Here is a 17542-nt window from a genome sequence, read left to right as displayed (position 1 = left end):
GCAAAATAGGAGAATACATATGCACATGCCAATTTGTAGTTATTTGAGCCCATAAATTTAATTTTTGCCTATATTTTTCTCACTTCACCAATTTAGACTATTTAGTGCTGATGCATTAGACACACATGGGATCACAGAAATATTTACACGGGTTGTAATGTAACAAAATAAGTAATAAGCCGAGCCAACCGCTGTATGTGCTACCGGTGAAGATGCCCCCAAACTTCACAAATTTGGTGGCAGCTAATTAGGTGACCGCAGCAGCAGGCAAGGGGTTAATTGCAGCTGTGCGGTTACATAAATACAGGCGCACAATGACCGTGTCCCAGCACAAAGCCGCGAGCCGTGAGAACCGTCTCTGAGCCGTGGGAACCAGCTCCCCCCTCCCCCAGCCTGACCCCGCTGTCCTCCCAGGCCCGTCCCCGCTGCTGCCTGCCACCTAGCAAGGAGCCGACCCCTGGAGGATGCTCCGGCCGCCGGGCCCTGCTCCCCGGATACGCACAGTAACCTCCTATAATCTGGCACGACGGGTACTGGACGCTCGCATTATGGATTAGTGGAACGGGGTGCGCGCGGTTCCTGCCGGATCATCAGATGCCAGATTATAGGAACCTATATCCATCTGCCAATAACTTGTGCTGTGTGTGGACTGGTTATAATGGGAGGTGTGAGAGGAAAACACAGAAGAGACTGCTCAGACTTTAATCATAGAAAATGCAAGTGGAGAGCGCCTGCCATCGAAACGCTGCCTGAGGTCACCTGATGCCATCCAGCCAATCAGTGACGCCTCGGTGGCAGGGGGGGGGGGGTCATGCTATGTGCCGCCATCTCTGCCCGGGAAGAAAACTGAAAACCCAGACACCTCTGTCCCCCCAGCGTCTGCGCCGGAGGCTTGTGCTTCTAGAGGATTGCACGGCCCCCCAGCCCCTGCGCGAGCCTCAGCAGGTGTAGGTCATTGACGCCTGCTAGAGTTTAAGGTCCGGCCTGTGAGGGAGCAGGGGTGAGCCACATAAACCCAGGGGAGACACCAGCGCCCCCTGGAGGTGAGTCACTGCCCCAAACGACGTTCCACAATGTCCCCGGCTCGCTGGTGTCTCACGTCAAGGTGCTTGTTCTGAACTTTCTCAAAGTGCTGCAGCAGCTCCACGTAGTCTATCCTCTCCGTGTCTGCCGGAGGGGAGCCGAGGGGTGCGGGCTCACTGCGCCTGTGGAGAGAACAGACCCCACAAGTGTTAATGCGCTGCGGCTCAGGAGCCGTGTACGAGTGTCCCGCTCACACTCACCCCGACCTCATCAGCTGTGGGTTGGGGACGCACTGCAGCCGGTGTGACAGCAGCTGGAAGGCGCCGCTCTGGGGCAGCAGCATGAGGAGGCCGTAGAGCGCGCGGATCAGGTACGGGTGGTTCTCCACATCCAGGAGCTGCAGCCGCAGATCTACAGGGAAGAGCCAGGTCAGCACTGATTGGCACCGAGGATGCTGTGCCCATCCTCCCTCTCCCCACCGTCCATGCGATGCAGCGCTATCCTGACTTGCTCTCCTCAGAATCCCCCCGTGCAGTGTCTCATCACTTCTGCTCTATTTCCCGCCGAGCGCTGGGGGTGCTGTGTACGCGGCTGACGCTGGACGCACTCACATGTGAAGATCGGACATTCTATCAGCTGCACCAACTTGTCCACTTCAGTCAGGAAATCCACCGTGACCTCCAGGTCCCCACTGGAGGCGGAGAGTCAAGGAATAGGAACATGAGAGCCAAGAACCTCCCCACCCAATAAAAAGCAGCGGCCATTCCTCACAGCCCCCCAGGAACATCTGTAGCCCCTTCTCAGAGCAGAGCAGGAAGGATACAACTTCTGGATGAGGTGATAAGCGTGCCGGTAATTCTGGGTGAGGAAGCAGAGAGACACGGTAGCCACCGGACTATGACACCAGGAGCGGTACAGGCAGCAGAACAAGTCGCAGCTCTCCTGGAAGGAAACGAGTGTCAGCACACCGGGGAGAGCGGGCAGGAGGGAAGGTGGGGGGCACATACCAGGCGGGGGCAAACGCTGGGGCTAGGGAGGGCTGGCACATACTGGGGTTTGCAGATCTTTGAGCTGACTCCTCAGCTGGAAGAGTTCGGAGGAGGTCAGTAAGATGCTGTTCAGGTTTTGGACCATTGTGGAGGCAAATTTCAGATCCTCCTCCCGCAGCAGGATGTCCGCCATGGAGTGGAAGATGTTCTCAGCATTCAGGAGAAGACACAGCTGCCTGCGGGAAGAAGGGTTAGGAGGGGACCCTGACTGATCACCAGAATACGGGGCAGCCGTGTGTGGGGGGCCGAGACCCTGACTGATCACCAGAATACAGGGCAGTGGTGTGTGTGAGGGGCCGAGACCCTGACTGATCACCAGAATACAGGGCAGTGGTGTGTGTGAGGGGCCGAGACCCTGACTGATCACCAGAATACGGGGCAGCCGTGAGTGTGGAGGGGGCCGAGACCCTGACTGATCACCAGAATACAGGGCAGTGGTGTATGTGGAGGGGGCTGAGACCCTGACTGATCACCAGAATACAGGGCAGTGGTGTATGTGGAGGGGGCTGAGACCCTGACTGATCACCAGAATACAGGGCAGTGGTGTGTGTGAGGGGCCGAGACCCTGACTGATCACCAGAATACAGGGCAGTGGTGTGTGTGGGGGGCCGAGACCCTGACTGATCACCAGAATACAGGGCAGTGGTGTGTGTGAGGGGCCGAGACCCTGACTGATCACCAGAATACAGGGCAGTGGTGTGTGTGAGGGGCCGAGACCCTGACTGATCACCAGAATACGGGGCAGCCGTGAGTGTGGAGGGGGCCGAGACCCTGACTGATCACCAGAATACAGGGCAGTGGTGTGTGTGAGGGGCCGAGACCCTGACTGATCACCAGAATACAGGGCAGTGGTGTGTGTGAGGGGCCGAGACCCTGACTGATCACCAGAATACAGGGCAGTGGTGTGTGTGAGGGGCCGAGACCCTGACTGATCACCAGAATACAGGGCAGTGGTGTGTGTGAGGGGCCGAGACCCTGACTGATCACCAGAATACAGGGCAGTGGTGTGTGTGAGGGGCCGAGACCCTGACTGATCACCAGAATACAGGGCAGTGGTGTGTGTGGAGGGGGCCGAGACCCTGACTGATCACCAGAATACAGGGCAGTGGTGTGTGTGGAGGGGGCCGAGACCCTGACTGATCACCAGAATACAGGGCAGTGGTGTGTGTGGGGGGCCGAGACCCTGACTGATCACCAGAATACAGGGCAGTGGTGTGTGTGAGGGGCCGAGACCCTGACTGATCACCAGAATACAGGGCAGTGGTGTGTGTGGGGGGCCGAGACCCTGACTGATCACCAGAATACAGGGCAGTGGTGTGTGTGAGGGGCCGAGACCCTGACTGATCACCAGAATACAGGGCAGTGGTGTGTGTGAGGGGCCGAGACCCTGACTGATCACCAGAATACAGGGCAGTGGTGTGTGTGAGGGGCCGAGACCCTGACTGATCACCAGAATACAGGGCAGTGGTGTGTGTGAGGGGCCGAGACCCTGACTGATCACCAGAATACAGGGCAGTGGTGTGTGTGAGGGGCCGAGACCCTGACTGATCACCAGAATACAGGGCAGTGGTGTGTGTGAGGGGCCGAGACCCTGACTGATCACCAGAATACAGGGCAGTGGTGTGTGTGGAGGGGGCCGAGACCCTGACTGATCACCAGAATACAGGGCAGTGGTGTGTGTGGAGGGGGCCGAGACCCTGACTGATCACCAGAATACAGGGCAGTGGTGTGTGTGGGGGGCCGAGACCCTGACTGATCACCAGAATACAGGGCAGTGGTGTGTGTGAGGGGCCGAGACCCTGACTGATCACCAGAATACAGGGCAGTGGTGTGTGTGGGGGGCCGAGACCCTGACTGATCACCAGAATACAGGGCAGTGGTGTGTGTGGGGGGCCGAGACCCTGACTGATCACCAGAATACGGGGCAGCCATGAGTGTGGAGGGGGCAGAGACCCTGACTGATCACCAGAATACGGGGCACAGTGTGTGTGTGTGTGTGTGTGTGGGGGGGGGGGGGGGGGGGCGAGACCCTGACTGATCACAAGAATACTGGGCACAGTGTGTGGGGGGGGGGGCCGAGACCCTGACTGATCACCAGAATACAGGGCAGCCGTGTGTGTGGAGGGGGCAGAGACCCTGATTGATCACCAAAATACAGGGCAGCCGTGTGTGTGGGGGGCCGAGAGCCTGACTGATCACCAGAATACGGGGCAGCCATGTGTGTGGGGGGCAGAGACCCTGACTGATCACCAGAATACAGGGCAGCCGTGTGTGTGGAGGGAGCCGAGACCCTGACTGATCACCAGAATACGGGGCACAGTGTGTGTGGGGGGAGCAGGGACCCTGACTGATCACCATAATACAGGACACAGTGTGTGTGGGGGGGGCCGAGACCCTGACTGATCACCAGAATACGGGGCAGTCGTGTATGTGAGGGGCCGAGACCCTGACTGATCACCAGAATACGGGGCACAGTGTGTGTGGGGGGCCGAGACCCTGACTGATCACCATAATACAGGACACAGTGTGTGTGGGGGGGGCTGGCACCACAACTTAGTGCCACAGCAGAGGGGAGCGGAGCCGTTGTTACCTGATGATGAACGCCCCCCTCGTCTCCAGGAGTTTGCGCTCGCTGCTGAACCTCTTCAGTAGATTCACCATGAAGCGGTGGAAATAGGAGTTCATGGTGGGTGTAGAGGGCGAGGTCTCCAGGCCCCGAGCACCTGGCGGGACATCATGAAGTTACACATGGTGCCAACCCACCACCACCAGAGCGGCGCTATGTACTGACATCACTACTGTGCACACGTGCAGAGACCCGCAGCAGATAATCTCAGCAGCCAATCAGGTCGCATCGTTTCAGTTTCACACTGCATTCTGATTGGCTGCTCGTGTTCACACACTGCACTCGCAGCAGGAACGCAGAGAATGACCCCGAATGTGAGAACGCAGAGCCTGAGAACAACTGGAGGCCACGCGATCCCCTCCCCCAGGGGCTCCGCACTCCCTCCTGCTCCATAATCCCAGATAACAGACAGGACTAACGAAACCCACCAGCTGCGGAGACTTGAGACGAGGCCGGGCGCCTGCAACCAGCGGATACATCAGACACGGAGATCCCTCCAAATCAGAGGAGAGTCAACAACGTTATTCAGATTCATGACGCCGGCGTCTCGGAGCCATGATGAATATTCCGCAGCTGATCGGTGGCAGCGCCCCGGGGACCGGAGTAACAGTCCTGGTGTGAAGAACGCCGCTGCCACTACTGATGAGTGGCATAGCCACGCCCCACCCTGACCGGCTGCGCCCCACCCTGACCGGCTCCGCCCCAGCTCTAGCCATTTGGACGGAGCTCCTCAAAACTGGCGTCAAACCACCAAAGTCGCAACGCTCTGGTTCAGCTCAGCGTCTGCGCAAAAATGCTGCAACTTTTTTAAGTGTTTTCCGGCAATTTTCTGTTTGTGTTTCACTTTCCCAATTCTCAGATTGCTGCGCGCTTAGGGACCAAACAGCTGAGGGTTCGCTACAATGTGTCGGCGCAGCCAATCCTGATACATTGGGATAAACCTCAGCTGTGTAGCAACCTCTGGATATCATCACTGACAGCAAGCGGAGATGAGGAAACAAAGGAGAAATAATAAGCCGCATAAGAAACTGACAGACAGGAGGAAAGTCGGTGCGGCTGCAGCCGATTATGCGGCCACGCTGCTGGCAGTCACTGGGTATTTGGGGGTCCCGGCCGCCAGTATCTGCTGTTACTCAGATAGGAGTTGGTGTCTGAAGCCCCTCATGATGCCACTGCTCACCCTCACCACAGCTGCCGGGCAGCGCTCCTCTAGCCGGGGATGGCACCTGCAGCTTGGTGTGAACGGCCACCGGCTCCTCCGCGGCTGCATCGCTCTGTCCAGCAGGAGAGGAAGCGATTTCTGCTAAAACCTCCAGATCCTTCAGGATGACCTAGAGAGAGGAATCATCATCAGAGCAGGGATAGGGGGTCCGCACCCAGGGACCCCAACCATCAGAGCAGGGATGGGGGGTCTGCACCCAGGGACCCCAACCATCAGAGCAGGAATAGGGGGTCCGCACCCAGGGACCCCAACCATCAGAGCAGGGATGGGGGTTCTGCACCCAGGGACCCCAACCATCAGAGCAGGGATAGGGGGTCCGCACCCAGGGACCCCAACCATCAGAGCAGGGATGGGGGTTCTGCACCCAGGGACCCCAACCATCAGAGCAGGGATAGGGGGTCTGCACCCAGGGAACCCCACCCATCAGAGCACAGATAGGGGGTCTGCACCCAGGGACCTGTCCTCCACCCATCAGAGCAGGGATAGGGGGTCTGCACTCAGGGACCTGGGACCCCCACCCATCAGAGCAGAGATAGGGGGTCTGCACCCAGGGACCTGGGCCTCCCACCCATCAGAGCAGGGATGGGGGGGTCTGCACCCAGGGACTCCCACCCATCAGAGCAGGGATAGGGGGTCTGCACCCAGGGACTTGGGTTCCCACCCATCAGAGCAAAGATAAGGGGTCTGCACATAGGGACCAGGGCCCCCACCCATCAGAGCATGGATAGGGGGTCTGCACGTAGGGACCCCCACCCATCAGAGCAGAGATAGGGGGTCTGCACTCAGGGACCGGGGCCCCCCACCCATCAGAGCATGGATAGGGGGGTCTGCACTCAGGGACCTGGGCCCCCCACCCATCAGAGCAGAGATAGGGGGTCTGCACTCAGGGACCTGGGACCCCCACCTATCAGAGCAAGTACAGGGAGTCTGCACCAGGGACCTCCACCCATCAGAGCAGAGATAGGGGGTCTGCACTCAGGGACCTGGGCCCCCCACCCATCAGAGCAGGGATAGGGGGTCTGCACTCAGGGACCTGGGCCCCCCACCCATCAGAGCAGAGATAGGGGGTCTGCACTCAGGGACCTGGGCCTCCCACCCATCAGAGCAGGGATGGGGGGGTCTGCACCCAGGGACTCCCACCCATCAGAGCAGGGATAGGGGGTCTGCACCCAGGGACTTGGGTTCCCACCCATCAGAGCAAAGATAAGGGGTCTGCACATAGGGACCAGGGCCCCCACCCATCAGAGCATGGATAGGGGGTCTGCACGTAGGGACCCCCACCCATCAGAGCAGAGATAGGGGGTCTGCACTCAGGGACCGGGGCCCCCCACCCATCAGAGCATGGATAGGGGGGTCTGCACTCAGGGACCTGGGCCCCCACCCATCAGAGCATGGATAGGGGGGTCTGCACTCAGGGACCTGGGCCCCCACCCATCAGAGCAGAGATAGGGGGTCTGCACTCAGGGACCTGGGACCCCCACCCATCAGAGCAAGTACAGGGAGTCTGCACCAGGGACCTCCACCCATCAGAGCAGAGATAGGGGGTCTGCACCAGGGACCTCCACCCATCAGAGCAGAGATAGGGGGTCTGCACTCAGGGACCTGGGCCCCCCACCCATCAGAGCAGAGATAGGGGGTCTGCACCAGGGACCTCCACCCATCAGAGCAGAGATAGGGGGTCTGCACTCAGGGACCTGGGCCCCCCACCCATCAGAGCAGAGATAGGGGGTCTGCACTCAGGGACCTGGGCCTCCCACCCATCAGAGCAGGGATGGGGGGGTCTGCACCCAGGGACTCCCACCCATCAGAGCAGGGATAGGGGGTCTGCACCCAGGGACTTGGGTTCCCACCCATCAGAGCAAAGATAAGGGGTCTGCACATAGGGACCAGGGCCCCCACCCATCAGAGCATGGATAGGGGGTCTGCACGTAGGGACCCCCACCCATCAGAGCAGAGATAGGGGGTCTGCACTCAGGGACCGGGGCCCCCCACCCATCAGAGCATGGATAGGGGGGTCTGCACTCAGGGACCTGGGCCCCCACCCATCAGAGCATGGATAGGGGGTCTGCACTCAGTGTCCTCCATAGACTGCTGCTGACAGTTACTATTACTGACATTCTGCGCCTCCTCATGATGGGGTCCGCCCGCAGCCCCCTCGGGTCACATGTCACAGCCACCATTCTACAGATCTCAGGAACAGATCCGCGATCACGAAACCTGCGAGCGCCCAACAATGCACAAGCAAGTGACCCCAAACAGCTGCTGGACCCCCATTCTGACCCGGCCTCTGACCACCACAACACAAAGCGTTAAATGGTCACAAGTGATGGGATGAAAAGAGACCAGAGCTGCGGAGCTGCCATTAACATTTAGGACGCAGCATCCAGCCTGGTGTAATGCTCTGCAGAACAACCCGGCCTCCTGTCACCATGGAAACAAGCACGGCTGCCCCGCAGCTCTGCTAGAGGAGGGGGGAGCGGGCTCCAGCGCCATTAACTCCTTCCAGCCTGGAGATCGCAATCCAACATAAGGGGAAGGAACCAGTCTATAGGGGGCGCTGCCAGAAACCACACGCTGTCAAACAAAGTACAGACAGGAGGGGGCGCTGCCAGAAACCACACCCTGCCATACCCAGTACAGACAGGAGGGGGTGCTGTCAGAAACCACACACTGCCATACCCAGTACAGACAGGAGGGGGCGCTGCCAGAGACCACACACTGCCATACCCAGTACAGACAGGAGGGGGGCGCTGCCAGAAACCACACGCTGCCATACCCAGTACAGACAGGAGGGGGCGCTGCCAGAGACCACACACTGCCATATCCAGTACAGACAGGAGGGGGCGCTGCCAGAGACCACACACTGCCATATCCAGTACAGACAGGAGGGGGCGCTGCCAGAAATCACACACTGCCATACCCAGTACAAACAGGAGGGGGCGCTGCCAGAAATCACACGCTGCCATACCCAGTACAGACAGGAGAGGGCGCAGCCAGAGACCACACACTGCCATACCCTGTACAGACAGGAGGGGGCGCTGCCAGAAACCACACGCTGCCATACCCAGTACAGACAGGAGGGGGCGCTGCCAGAAAGCACACACTGCCATACTCAGTACAGACAGGAGGGGAGCGCTGCCAGAAACCACACCCTGCCATACCCAGTACAGACAGGAGGGGGCGCTGCCAGAAATCACACCCTGCCATACCCAGTACAGACAGGAGGGGGCGCTGGCAGAAACCACACACTGCCATACCCAGTACAGACAGGAGGGGGCGCTGCCAGAAACCACACCCTGCCATACCCAGTACAGACAGGAGGGGGCGCTGCCAGAAACCACACACTGCCATACCCAGTACAGTCAGGAGGGGGCGCTGCCAGAAACCACACCCTGCCATACCCAGTACAGACAGGAGGGGGCGCTGCCAGAAACCACACCCTGCCATACCCAGTACAGACAGGAGGGGGCGCTGCCGGAGACCACACACTGCCATACGCAGTATAGACAGGAGGGGGCGCTGCCAGAAATCACACACTGCCATACACAGTACAGTCAGGAGGGGGCGCTGCCAGAAACCACACCCTGCCATACCCAGTACAGAAAGGAGGGGGCGCTGCCAGAGACCACACACTGCCATACCCAGTACAGACAGGAGGGGGCGCTGCCAGAAATCACAAACTGCCATACCCAGTACAGACAGGAGGGGGCGCTGCCAGAAACCACACGCTGCCAAACGCAGTACAGACAGGAGGGGGCGCTGCCAGAAACCACACACTGCCATACCCAGTACAGACAGGAGAGGGCGCTGCCAGAAACCACACACTGCCATACCCAGTACAGACAGGAGGGGGCGCTGCCAGAAACCACACACTGCCATACCCAGTACAGACAGGAGAGGGCGCTGCCAGAGACTACACGCTGCCATACCCAGTACAGACAGGAGGGGGCACTGACAGAAACAAACTGCCATACCCAGTACAGACAGGGGGGGTCGCTGCCAGAAACCACACACTGCCATACCCAGTACAGACAGGAGAGGGCGCTGCCAGAGACTACACGCTGCCATACCCAGTACACACAGGAGGGGGCACTGCCAGAAACAAACTGCCATACCCAGTACAGACAGGGGGGGTCGCTGCCAGAAACCACACACTGCCAAACCCAGTACAGACAGGAGAGGGCGCTGCCAGAGACTACACGCTGCCATACCCAGTACACACAGGAGGGGGCACTGCCAGAAACAAACTGCCATACCCAGTACAGACAGGAGGGGGCACTGCCAGAGACCACACACTGCCATACCCAGTACAGCTAGGAGGGGGCGCTGCCAGAAACAACACCCTGCCATACCCAGTACAGACAGGAGGGGGCGCTGCCAGAAACAACACACTGCCATACCCAGTAGAGACAGGAGGGGGCGCTGCCAGAAACAACACGCTGCCATACCCAGTACAGACAGGATGGGGCGCTGCCAGTGACCACACGCTGCCATACCCAGTACAGACAGGAGGAGGCGCTGCCAGAAACCACACACTGCCATACCCAGTACAGCCAGGAGGGGGCGCTGCCAGAAGCCACACACTGCCATACCCAGTAAACACAGGAGGGGGCGCTGCCAGAAACCACACACTGCCATACCCAGTACAAACAGGAGGGGGCGCTGCTAGAGACCACACACTGCCATAGCCAGTACAGCCAGGAGGCGGCGCTGCCAGAAACCACACACTGCCATACCCAGTACAGCCAGGAGGGGGCGCTGCCAGAGACCACACGCTGCCATACCCAGTACAGCCAGGAGGGGGCACTGCCAGAAACCACACGCTGCCATACCCAGTACAGCCAGGAGGGGGCGCTGCCAGAAACCACACACTGCCATACCCAGTACAGACAGGAGGGGGCGCTGCCAGAAGCCACACACTGCCATGCCCAGTACAGACAGGAGGGGGCGCTACCAGAGACCACACACTGCCATACCCAGTACAGCCAGTAGGGGGCGCTGCCAGAGACCACACACTGCCATAACCAGTACAGCCAGGAGGGGGCGTTGCCAGAAACCACACACTGCCATATCCAGTACAGACAGGAGGGGGCGCTGCCAGAAACGACACACTGCTATACCCATTACAGACAGGAGGGGGCGCTGCCAGAAACCACACACTGCCATACCCAGTACAGACAGGAGAGGGCGCTGCCAGAGACTACACGCTGCCATACCCAGTACACACAGGAGGGGGCACTGCCAGAAACAAACTGCCATACCCAGTACAGACAGGAGGGGTCGCTGCCAGAAACCACACACTGCCATACCCAGTACAGACAGGAGGGGGCACTGCCAGAGACCACACACTGCCATACCCAGTACAGCTAGGAGGGGGCGCTGCCAGAAACAACACCCTGCCATACCCAGTACAGACAGGAGAGGGGGCTGCCAGAGACCACACGCTGCCATACCCAGTACAGACAGGAGGGGGCGCTGCCAGAAACCACACACTGCCAAACCCAGTACAGACAGGAGGGGGCACTGCCAGAGACCACACACTGCCATACCCAGTACAGCTAGGAGGGGGCGCTGCCAGAAACCACACCCTGCCATACCCAGTACAGACAGGAGGGGATGCTGCCAGAAACCACACGCTGCCAAACCCAGTACAGACAGGAGGGGGCGCTGCCAGAAACCACACCCTGCCATACCCAGTACAGACAGGAGGGGGTGCTGCCAGAAACCACACGCTGCCAAACCCAGTACAGACAGGAGGGGGTGCTGCCAGAAACCATACACTGCCATATCCAGTACAGACAGGAGAGGGCGCTGCCAGAGACCACACACTGCCATACCCAGTACAGACAGGAGGGGGCGCTGCCAGAAACCACACACTGCCATACCCAGTACAGACAGGAGGGGGCGCTGCCAGAAATCACATGCTGCCATACCCAGTACACACAGGAGAGGGCGCTGCCTGAGACCACACGCTGCCATACCCAGTACAGACAGGAGGGGGCGCTGCCAGAAACCATACACTGCCATATCCAGTACAGACAGGAGAGGGCGCTGCCAGAAACCACACGCTGCCATACCCAGTACAGACAGGAGGGGGCGCTGCCAGAGACCAAACACTGCCATACCCACTACAGACAGGAGGGGGCGCTGCCAGAGACCACCCGCTGCCGTACCCAGTACAGCCAGGAGGGGGCGCTGCCAGAAACCACACACTGCCATACCCACTACAGACAGGAGGGGGCGCTGCCAGAAGCCACACACTGCCATGCCCAGTACAGACAGGAGGGGGCGCTGCCAGAGACCACACACTGCCATACCCAGTACAGACAGGAGGGGGCGCTGCCAGAAACCACACACTGCCATACCCACTACAGACAGGAGGGGGCGCTGCCAGAAGCCACACACTGCCATGCCCAGTACAGACAGGAGGGGGCGCTGCCAGAGACCACACACTGCCATACCCAGAACAGACAGGAGGGGGCGCTGCCAGAAACCACACACTGCCAAACCAAGTACAGACAGAAGGGGGCGCTGCCAGAAACCACACGCTACCATACCCAGTACAGCCAGGAGGGGACGCAGCCAGAGACAACACGCAAACATACCCAGTACAGCCAGGAGGGGGCGCTGCCAGAGACCACACACTGCCATACCCAGTACAGACAGGAGGAGTCGCTGCCAGAAACCACACACTGCCATACCCAGTACAGACAGGAGAGGGGGCTGCCAGAAATCACACACTGCCATACCCAGTACAGACAGGAGGGGGCACTGCCAGAAATCACACACTGCCATACCCAGTACAGACAGGAGGGGGCGCTGCCAGAGACCACACACTGCCATACCCAGTACAGCCAGGAGGGGGCGCTGCCAGAAACCACACACTGCCATACCCAGTACAGCCAGGAGGGGTCGCTGCCAGAGACTGTCGGGGTAAAAGAGAATATATATTTTTGTAACTTTTATACGCTTTTTTGCTAATGTACTAACCACCATTTTGTGTCTTATAACAATAAGCTTTCCTTGCTACGTATTACTCAAATCGAAACTTAAACTAAGACAGTTCCAGTGTTGCCAAGATTTATTTCAGAGAAACGAAACAAGATTATAAGCTGACGGCTGCAATATCTGCCCAGAGACTGAGATAAGGAGATGTGGACCAATCAGGAGTGGCCAGACACTGGACTTTCATGGCTTACTCCGCTCCGGACAACCCCTATCCCCTCCCCATTACGTAGTGTATTTAGGTTTGTGCATGTGGAAATAAAGACAGAACATTGCTGAGATCGTGGCTTGCCAGTAGTCTTCTGAGCATGCTCTGAGTTTGAACCAGCTTGTTGTCTGACTCATTCTTTGAATGGTTGACCTATGCTCATAGTTTGAATTTGGAGTGACTGGAGGACTGAAGACCGCTGTGTTCTTAAAGCCTTCCCTCTCATGATGATGACCATACAACCTCACACTCTTCTTGATATCTCACAGTTCCCTCACTCTCTGTGGTCCAGCGGGCCAGAGGACGTCGGCCTCCTGCAGGTTCCCCCGGTCCGAGTACACCTCAAGCCTGGACACAGGTACCCACGGTTGCCACAATACCCCCTCAAGGCTGCACAAGAACAAAGCTTGGGTACCCAAATCGCTTCCCTCCTGGAGTCAGGAGTCCTTGTCAGATGTGTATCTCCATGCAATACACCCCTCTTTCCTGTAAAAAAGAAAACCGTTCCGGGAGAGTCTCCAAGATACCGGTTGGTTCAGGATCTCAGAGCCGTCAATGCAGCTACCATTTTAGAAACTCCAGTGGTACCCAACCCAAACACCCTCTTGTCTCAGCTGCCTCCAACGGCCACCTTGTTTACGGTGTTAGATCTGGCCAACGCCTTCTTCAGTATACCCTTACATGAAGATTCGTGGTTTCTTTCTGCCTTCACCTTTCAAGGAGCACAGCTTACATGGACCAGGACTCCACAAAGAGCCCAGAACTCTCCTAACCAATTCACTCATTCTATGAAGTCTATTCTGGAGCCATGGGTTCAAGAGAACCCTCAGGTCACCCTTCTACAGTATGTGGATGATCTTTTACTCTGTGGCACTGAAGAAAATTTGCCAGAGATGTCAGCATCCCTATTCTGGTTTCTTCACTCAGCTAACTGTAAAGTCTCGAAAGGCGAAGTCCAATGGTGTCTGCCCAAGGTCACTTTCCTCGGACATTGTATATCACAAGGTGCTAGACATCTGACTGAAGAAAGAAAACAAGCCATCATGGATATCACCTTCCCAACCACCTATTCCGCTATGCAGACTTTCCTTGGCCTCATCACTTACTGCAGGCAATGGATCCCTGATGCCTCAAAGCTCATGCAACCTCTGTACGACTGTCTCAAGAATGAAGGCTCAGTTTGGCTTCATGCTGAAGATCCACGTGTTTCTCATCAACACAGACTATGTTTTGACCGCCTTAAACAGGCTGTTGTCTCTGCCCCGGCCTTGGGCTTACCAGACTATACTCAGCCATTTCACTTTTTTGTCTCGAAATCAGAAGGTCATGCCTCTGGAGTTCTAGCACAACGCTATGATCATAAGTATCGGCCTTTGGGCTACTACTCAGCCCGCCTGGACCCTGTCGCCCGAACTGCCCCCACGTGCCTTAAGGCGGTCCACGCTGCTCATATCCTCCTTGACAAGTCAGCTGATATCGTCCTTGGCCATGATCTCTCAGCTGTTCTGCAACAAACCTCTCCGAAACATCTAACCAACCAAAGACACCTGCGGCTGCAGTGTTCCCTATTGTTGCCCTCCAATATAACATTTACCAGATGTCTGATTATCAATCCTGCCACTTTGCTTCCACCTTCTAGGGGGCAAGGTGAAGAGGGTGAAGGTCCATTGGTGGAACCTCATGATTGTATAAAAATTTTGCAGGAAGAGACTTCTGCTCCAGAGAATATGGTGGCACATCCGCTCGCACACCCTGCCTTGCACCTATGGACTGATGGATCCCGGCTCGCAGACCCTCAAGGGAAGTTCCACACGGGATATGCTGTCACAACAGACCTAACAGTCCTCAAGGCTGAAGCTCTACCACCATACATGTCTGCACAAGAAGCTGAACTTGTGGCTCTCACAGATGCCTGCCACCTGGCAGCAGGAACAAACGCAAACATATATACCGATTCCAGGTATGGACATGGAATTTGTAATGATTCTGGACTCTTGTGGAAGTCTAGAGGATTCATCACAGCTGCAGGTACACCAGTGAAACATGCCTCATGGATTAAGGCCCTAATGAAGGCCCTGGAACTACCCATTCAGGTTGCTGTTATCAAGGTCAAGGCTCATGGAAGACTAGATTCCAGGGAAGCCAGGGGCAACCACCTAGCTGACCAAGCAGCCAAGACTGCAGCAGTGGAGAATGTGTCATCAAAGTGGCAGGAAAAGGAAGAAGAGATGGGGGAGACCCTGCAAACCATAGCTGTGGCGCTCACTACAGCAAGAGCCAAAGAACAGCCGGCGGAAGACCATACAAGTCCAGCGGAGACACGAGTGGAATCCAGGGGGGGCAGGATGCCTGAAGAAAAATTGTGTGAGGAACAAAGGAAGACCCCCCCACTGAAGAAGTCAAGCAATGGAAAGCGGCGGGAGCCGTGCTGGCAGGTCGCAAAGATTCAAAGGTCAACTCGACTCTTTACCAAGTGGATGGGAAGCCTTGCTTGCCTAGACGCATGTACTCAGCCGTGGCAGCATGGGCTCACGGGCCTACACACAGAGGAAAGAATCAAGCCTTGGCATGTATCAAGAAACTGTATTTTGCACCCGGAATCTCTTCCACTGTGACTGCGTACTCAAAATCCTGCTCTGTCTGCGCTACCTGCAACCCAACGTGTACGGCACGGGTCCCTCTCCAACACCTGGCTAAACCAGACTACCCTTGGCAGAGAATACAAGTCGACCATATCCAAATGCCTAAAGCAGGAAAATAGGAGTACGTTTTGGTAGCCGTGGATATGTTCTCAGCCTGGCCCGAGGCCTACCCGGTTGTCAACATGACTGCTAAAGTCACAGCCAAGAAACTGATCACCGAAATTGCCTACAGATTTGGAGTTCCCCAAGTCATAGAATCGGATCAAGGACCAGCTTTCACAGCAAATATCTACGAAGAACTCTGGAACATGTTGGGAACAGATTTGGGCCTCCACACTCCATACCATCCTGCCAGTTCAGGCAAAGTGGAAAGGATGAATTCCACACTCAAGACCCAGCTCTTGAAAATGACCCAAGATCATCCCCTCCCCTGGCCCGACCTACTCCCCATAGTATTGTATCATATCAGACACACTCCTCAGGCCAAACATGGGCTGACTCCCTATAAAATTTTGTTTGGGACCCCACCCAAGATAGGAGAGATTAGGCCCCAAGAGTTGTCTGAAACACATGATAGAGTGGTAAAATTTGTGATTGCCTTGTCTAGAGAATTGACTAACACCCGCTCTCCAGTATCTGCTTCTCTCCCAGAATCTACAGGTGATGCAGTACATGATTTCATCCCAGGCGATCTAGTGTATGTGAAGAAGTTTGTCCGGAAAGACTGCCTCCAGCCGCGGTTCGAGGGACCGTACACTGTGCTTCTCACCACCCCGACGGCTCTGAAGCTTGAGGGCAAGAGCACCTGGATTCACGCCTCCCACTGCAAGAGAGACAGAACGAGTCTATAAAAGATGACTACCTTCTTCTATATCCTTTCCATATGCTTACTGTCTGTCCCAGGGTGGACAGCTACCACACAGGGGTAGATACCTCCTTCTTCTCAGGTTGGTTGGGAGGGCTCAAGGGACTCCTCCAACAAGTTTGTCTAGTAATGGGAGGTCTACTAGTATTAGGCCTGGTGGTCCTGTGCTGCATAGTCCCCTTATACAGGAAAGCTATAACCAAAGCTGTCCCAACCTCCGGGACCTTTCTGAATCAAGAGAAGATATGGAGAAATACACTCCTTTGAACAAGCCTGACCAGCCCCCCCATGACAAAGTCCAATTGAGAGATTTAGTTTAGGGACAGTTGGGAGAACTCCATGTGTCATTAAGGATAGGGCTCGATTGTCTGGGGGCGTCCCATAAGGGGGCAGCTTCTAAGATGATTGGGTGAAGAAATCCACCTCCCCTCTCCCCACACATGGACAGTCTCAAAGGCCCCGAAGCAAGGGAAAGCTTAGTGTTTAGGGGGGAATGTCGGGGTAAAAGACAATATATATTTTTGTAACTTTTATACGCTTTTTTGCTTATGTACTAACCACCATTTTGTGTCCTATAACAATAAGCTTTCCTTGCTACATATTACTCAAATCGAAACTTAAACTAAGACAGTTCCAGTGTTGCCAAGACTTATTTCAGAGAAACAAAACAAGATTATAAGCTGACGGCTGCAATATCTGCCCAGAGACTGAGATAAGGAGATGAGGACCAATCAGGAGTGGCCAGACACTGGACTTTCATGGCTTACCCCGCCCCGGATAACCCCTTTCCCCTCCCCCTTACGTAGTGTATTTAGATTTGTGTATGTAGGAATAAACACAGAACAATGCTGAGAACGTTGTCTGTAGTAGTCTTCTGAGCATGCTCTGAGTTTGAACCAGCT

General features: G+C 56.7%; 1 protein-coding gene across 3 annotated transcripts in view; it reads right to left on the bottom strand.

Moving 5' to 3' along the window:
* Nucleotides 1–688: 688 nt before the first annotated feature.
* The window catches only part of VAC14 (VAC14 component of PIKFYVE complex), a 48223-nt gene continuing 31369 nt past the window's right edge, over nucleotides 689–17542 (bottom strand). Inside the window, exons 13-19 of one of the 3 annotated variants that reach the window (XM_073659820.1) lie at nucleotides 5879–6029; nucleotides 4663–4795; nucleotides 2074–2248; nucleotides 1847–1965; nucleotides 1635–1714; nucleotides 1284–1434; nucleotides 689–1205 (exon numbers count right to left, since the gene is read on the bottom strand). In XM_073659820.1, coding sequence (XP_073515921.1) covers nucleotides 1049–1205; nucleotides 1284–1434; nucleotides 1635–1714; nucleotides 1847–1965; nucleotides 2074–2248; nucleotides 4663–4795; nucleotides 5879–6029 — 966 coding nt within the window. In that variant the 3' untranslated portion in view covers nucleotides 689–1048. The remainder of the gene's footprint in view (nucleotides 1206–1283; nucleotides 1435–1634; nucleotides 1715–1846; nucleotides 1966–2073; nucleotides 2249–4662; nucleotides 4796–5878; nucleotides 6030–17542) is intronic. The other 2 variants (XM_073659822.1, XM_073659821.1) reach the window with 2 other exon arrangements.

Source organism: Phyllobates terribilis, unplaced genomic scaffold, assembly GCF_046119375.1.
Source record: "Phyllobates terribilis strain yellow unplaced genomic scaffold, ASM4611937v1 Scaffold_14__1_contigs__length_39327217, whole genome shotgun sequence".
In the NCBI taxonomy this organism is placed as follows: Eukaryota; Metazoa; Chordata; class Amphibia; order Anura; family Dendrobatidae; genus Phyllobates; species Phyllobates terribilis.
Note: the sequence above shows the minus strand (reverse complement) of the source record. Positions and strands in the feature narration are given on the sequence as shown.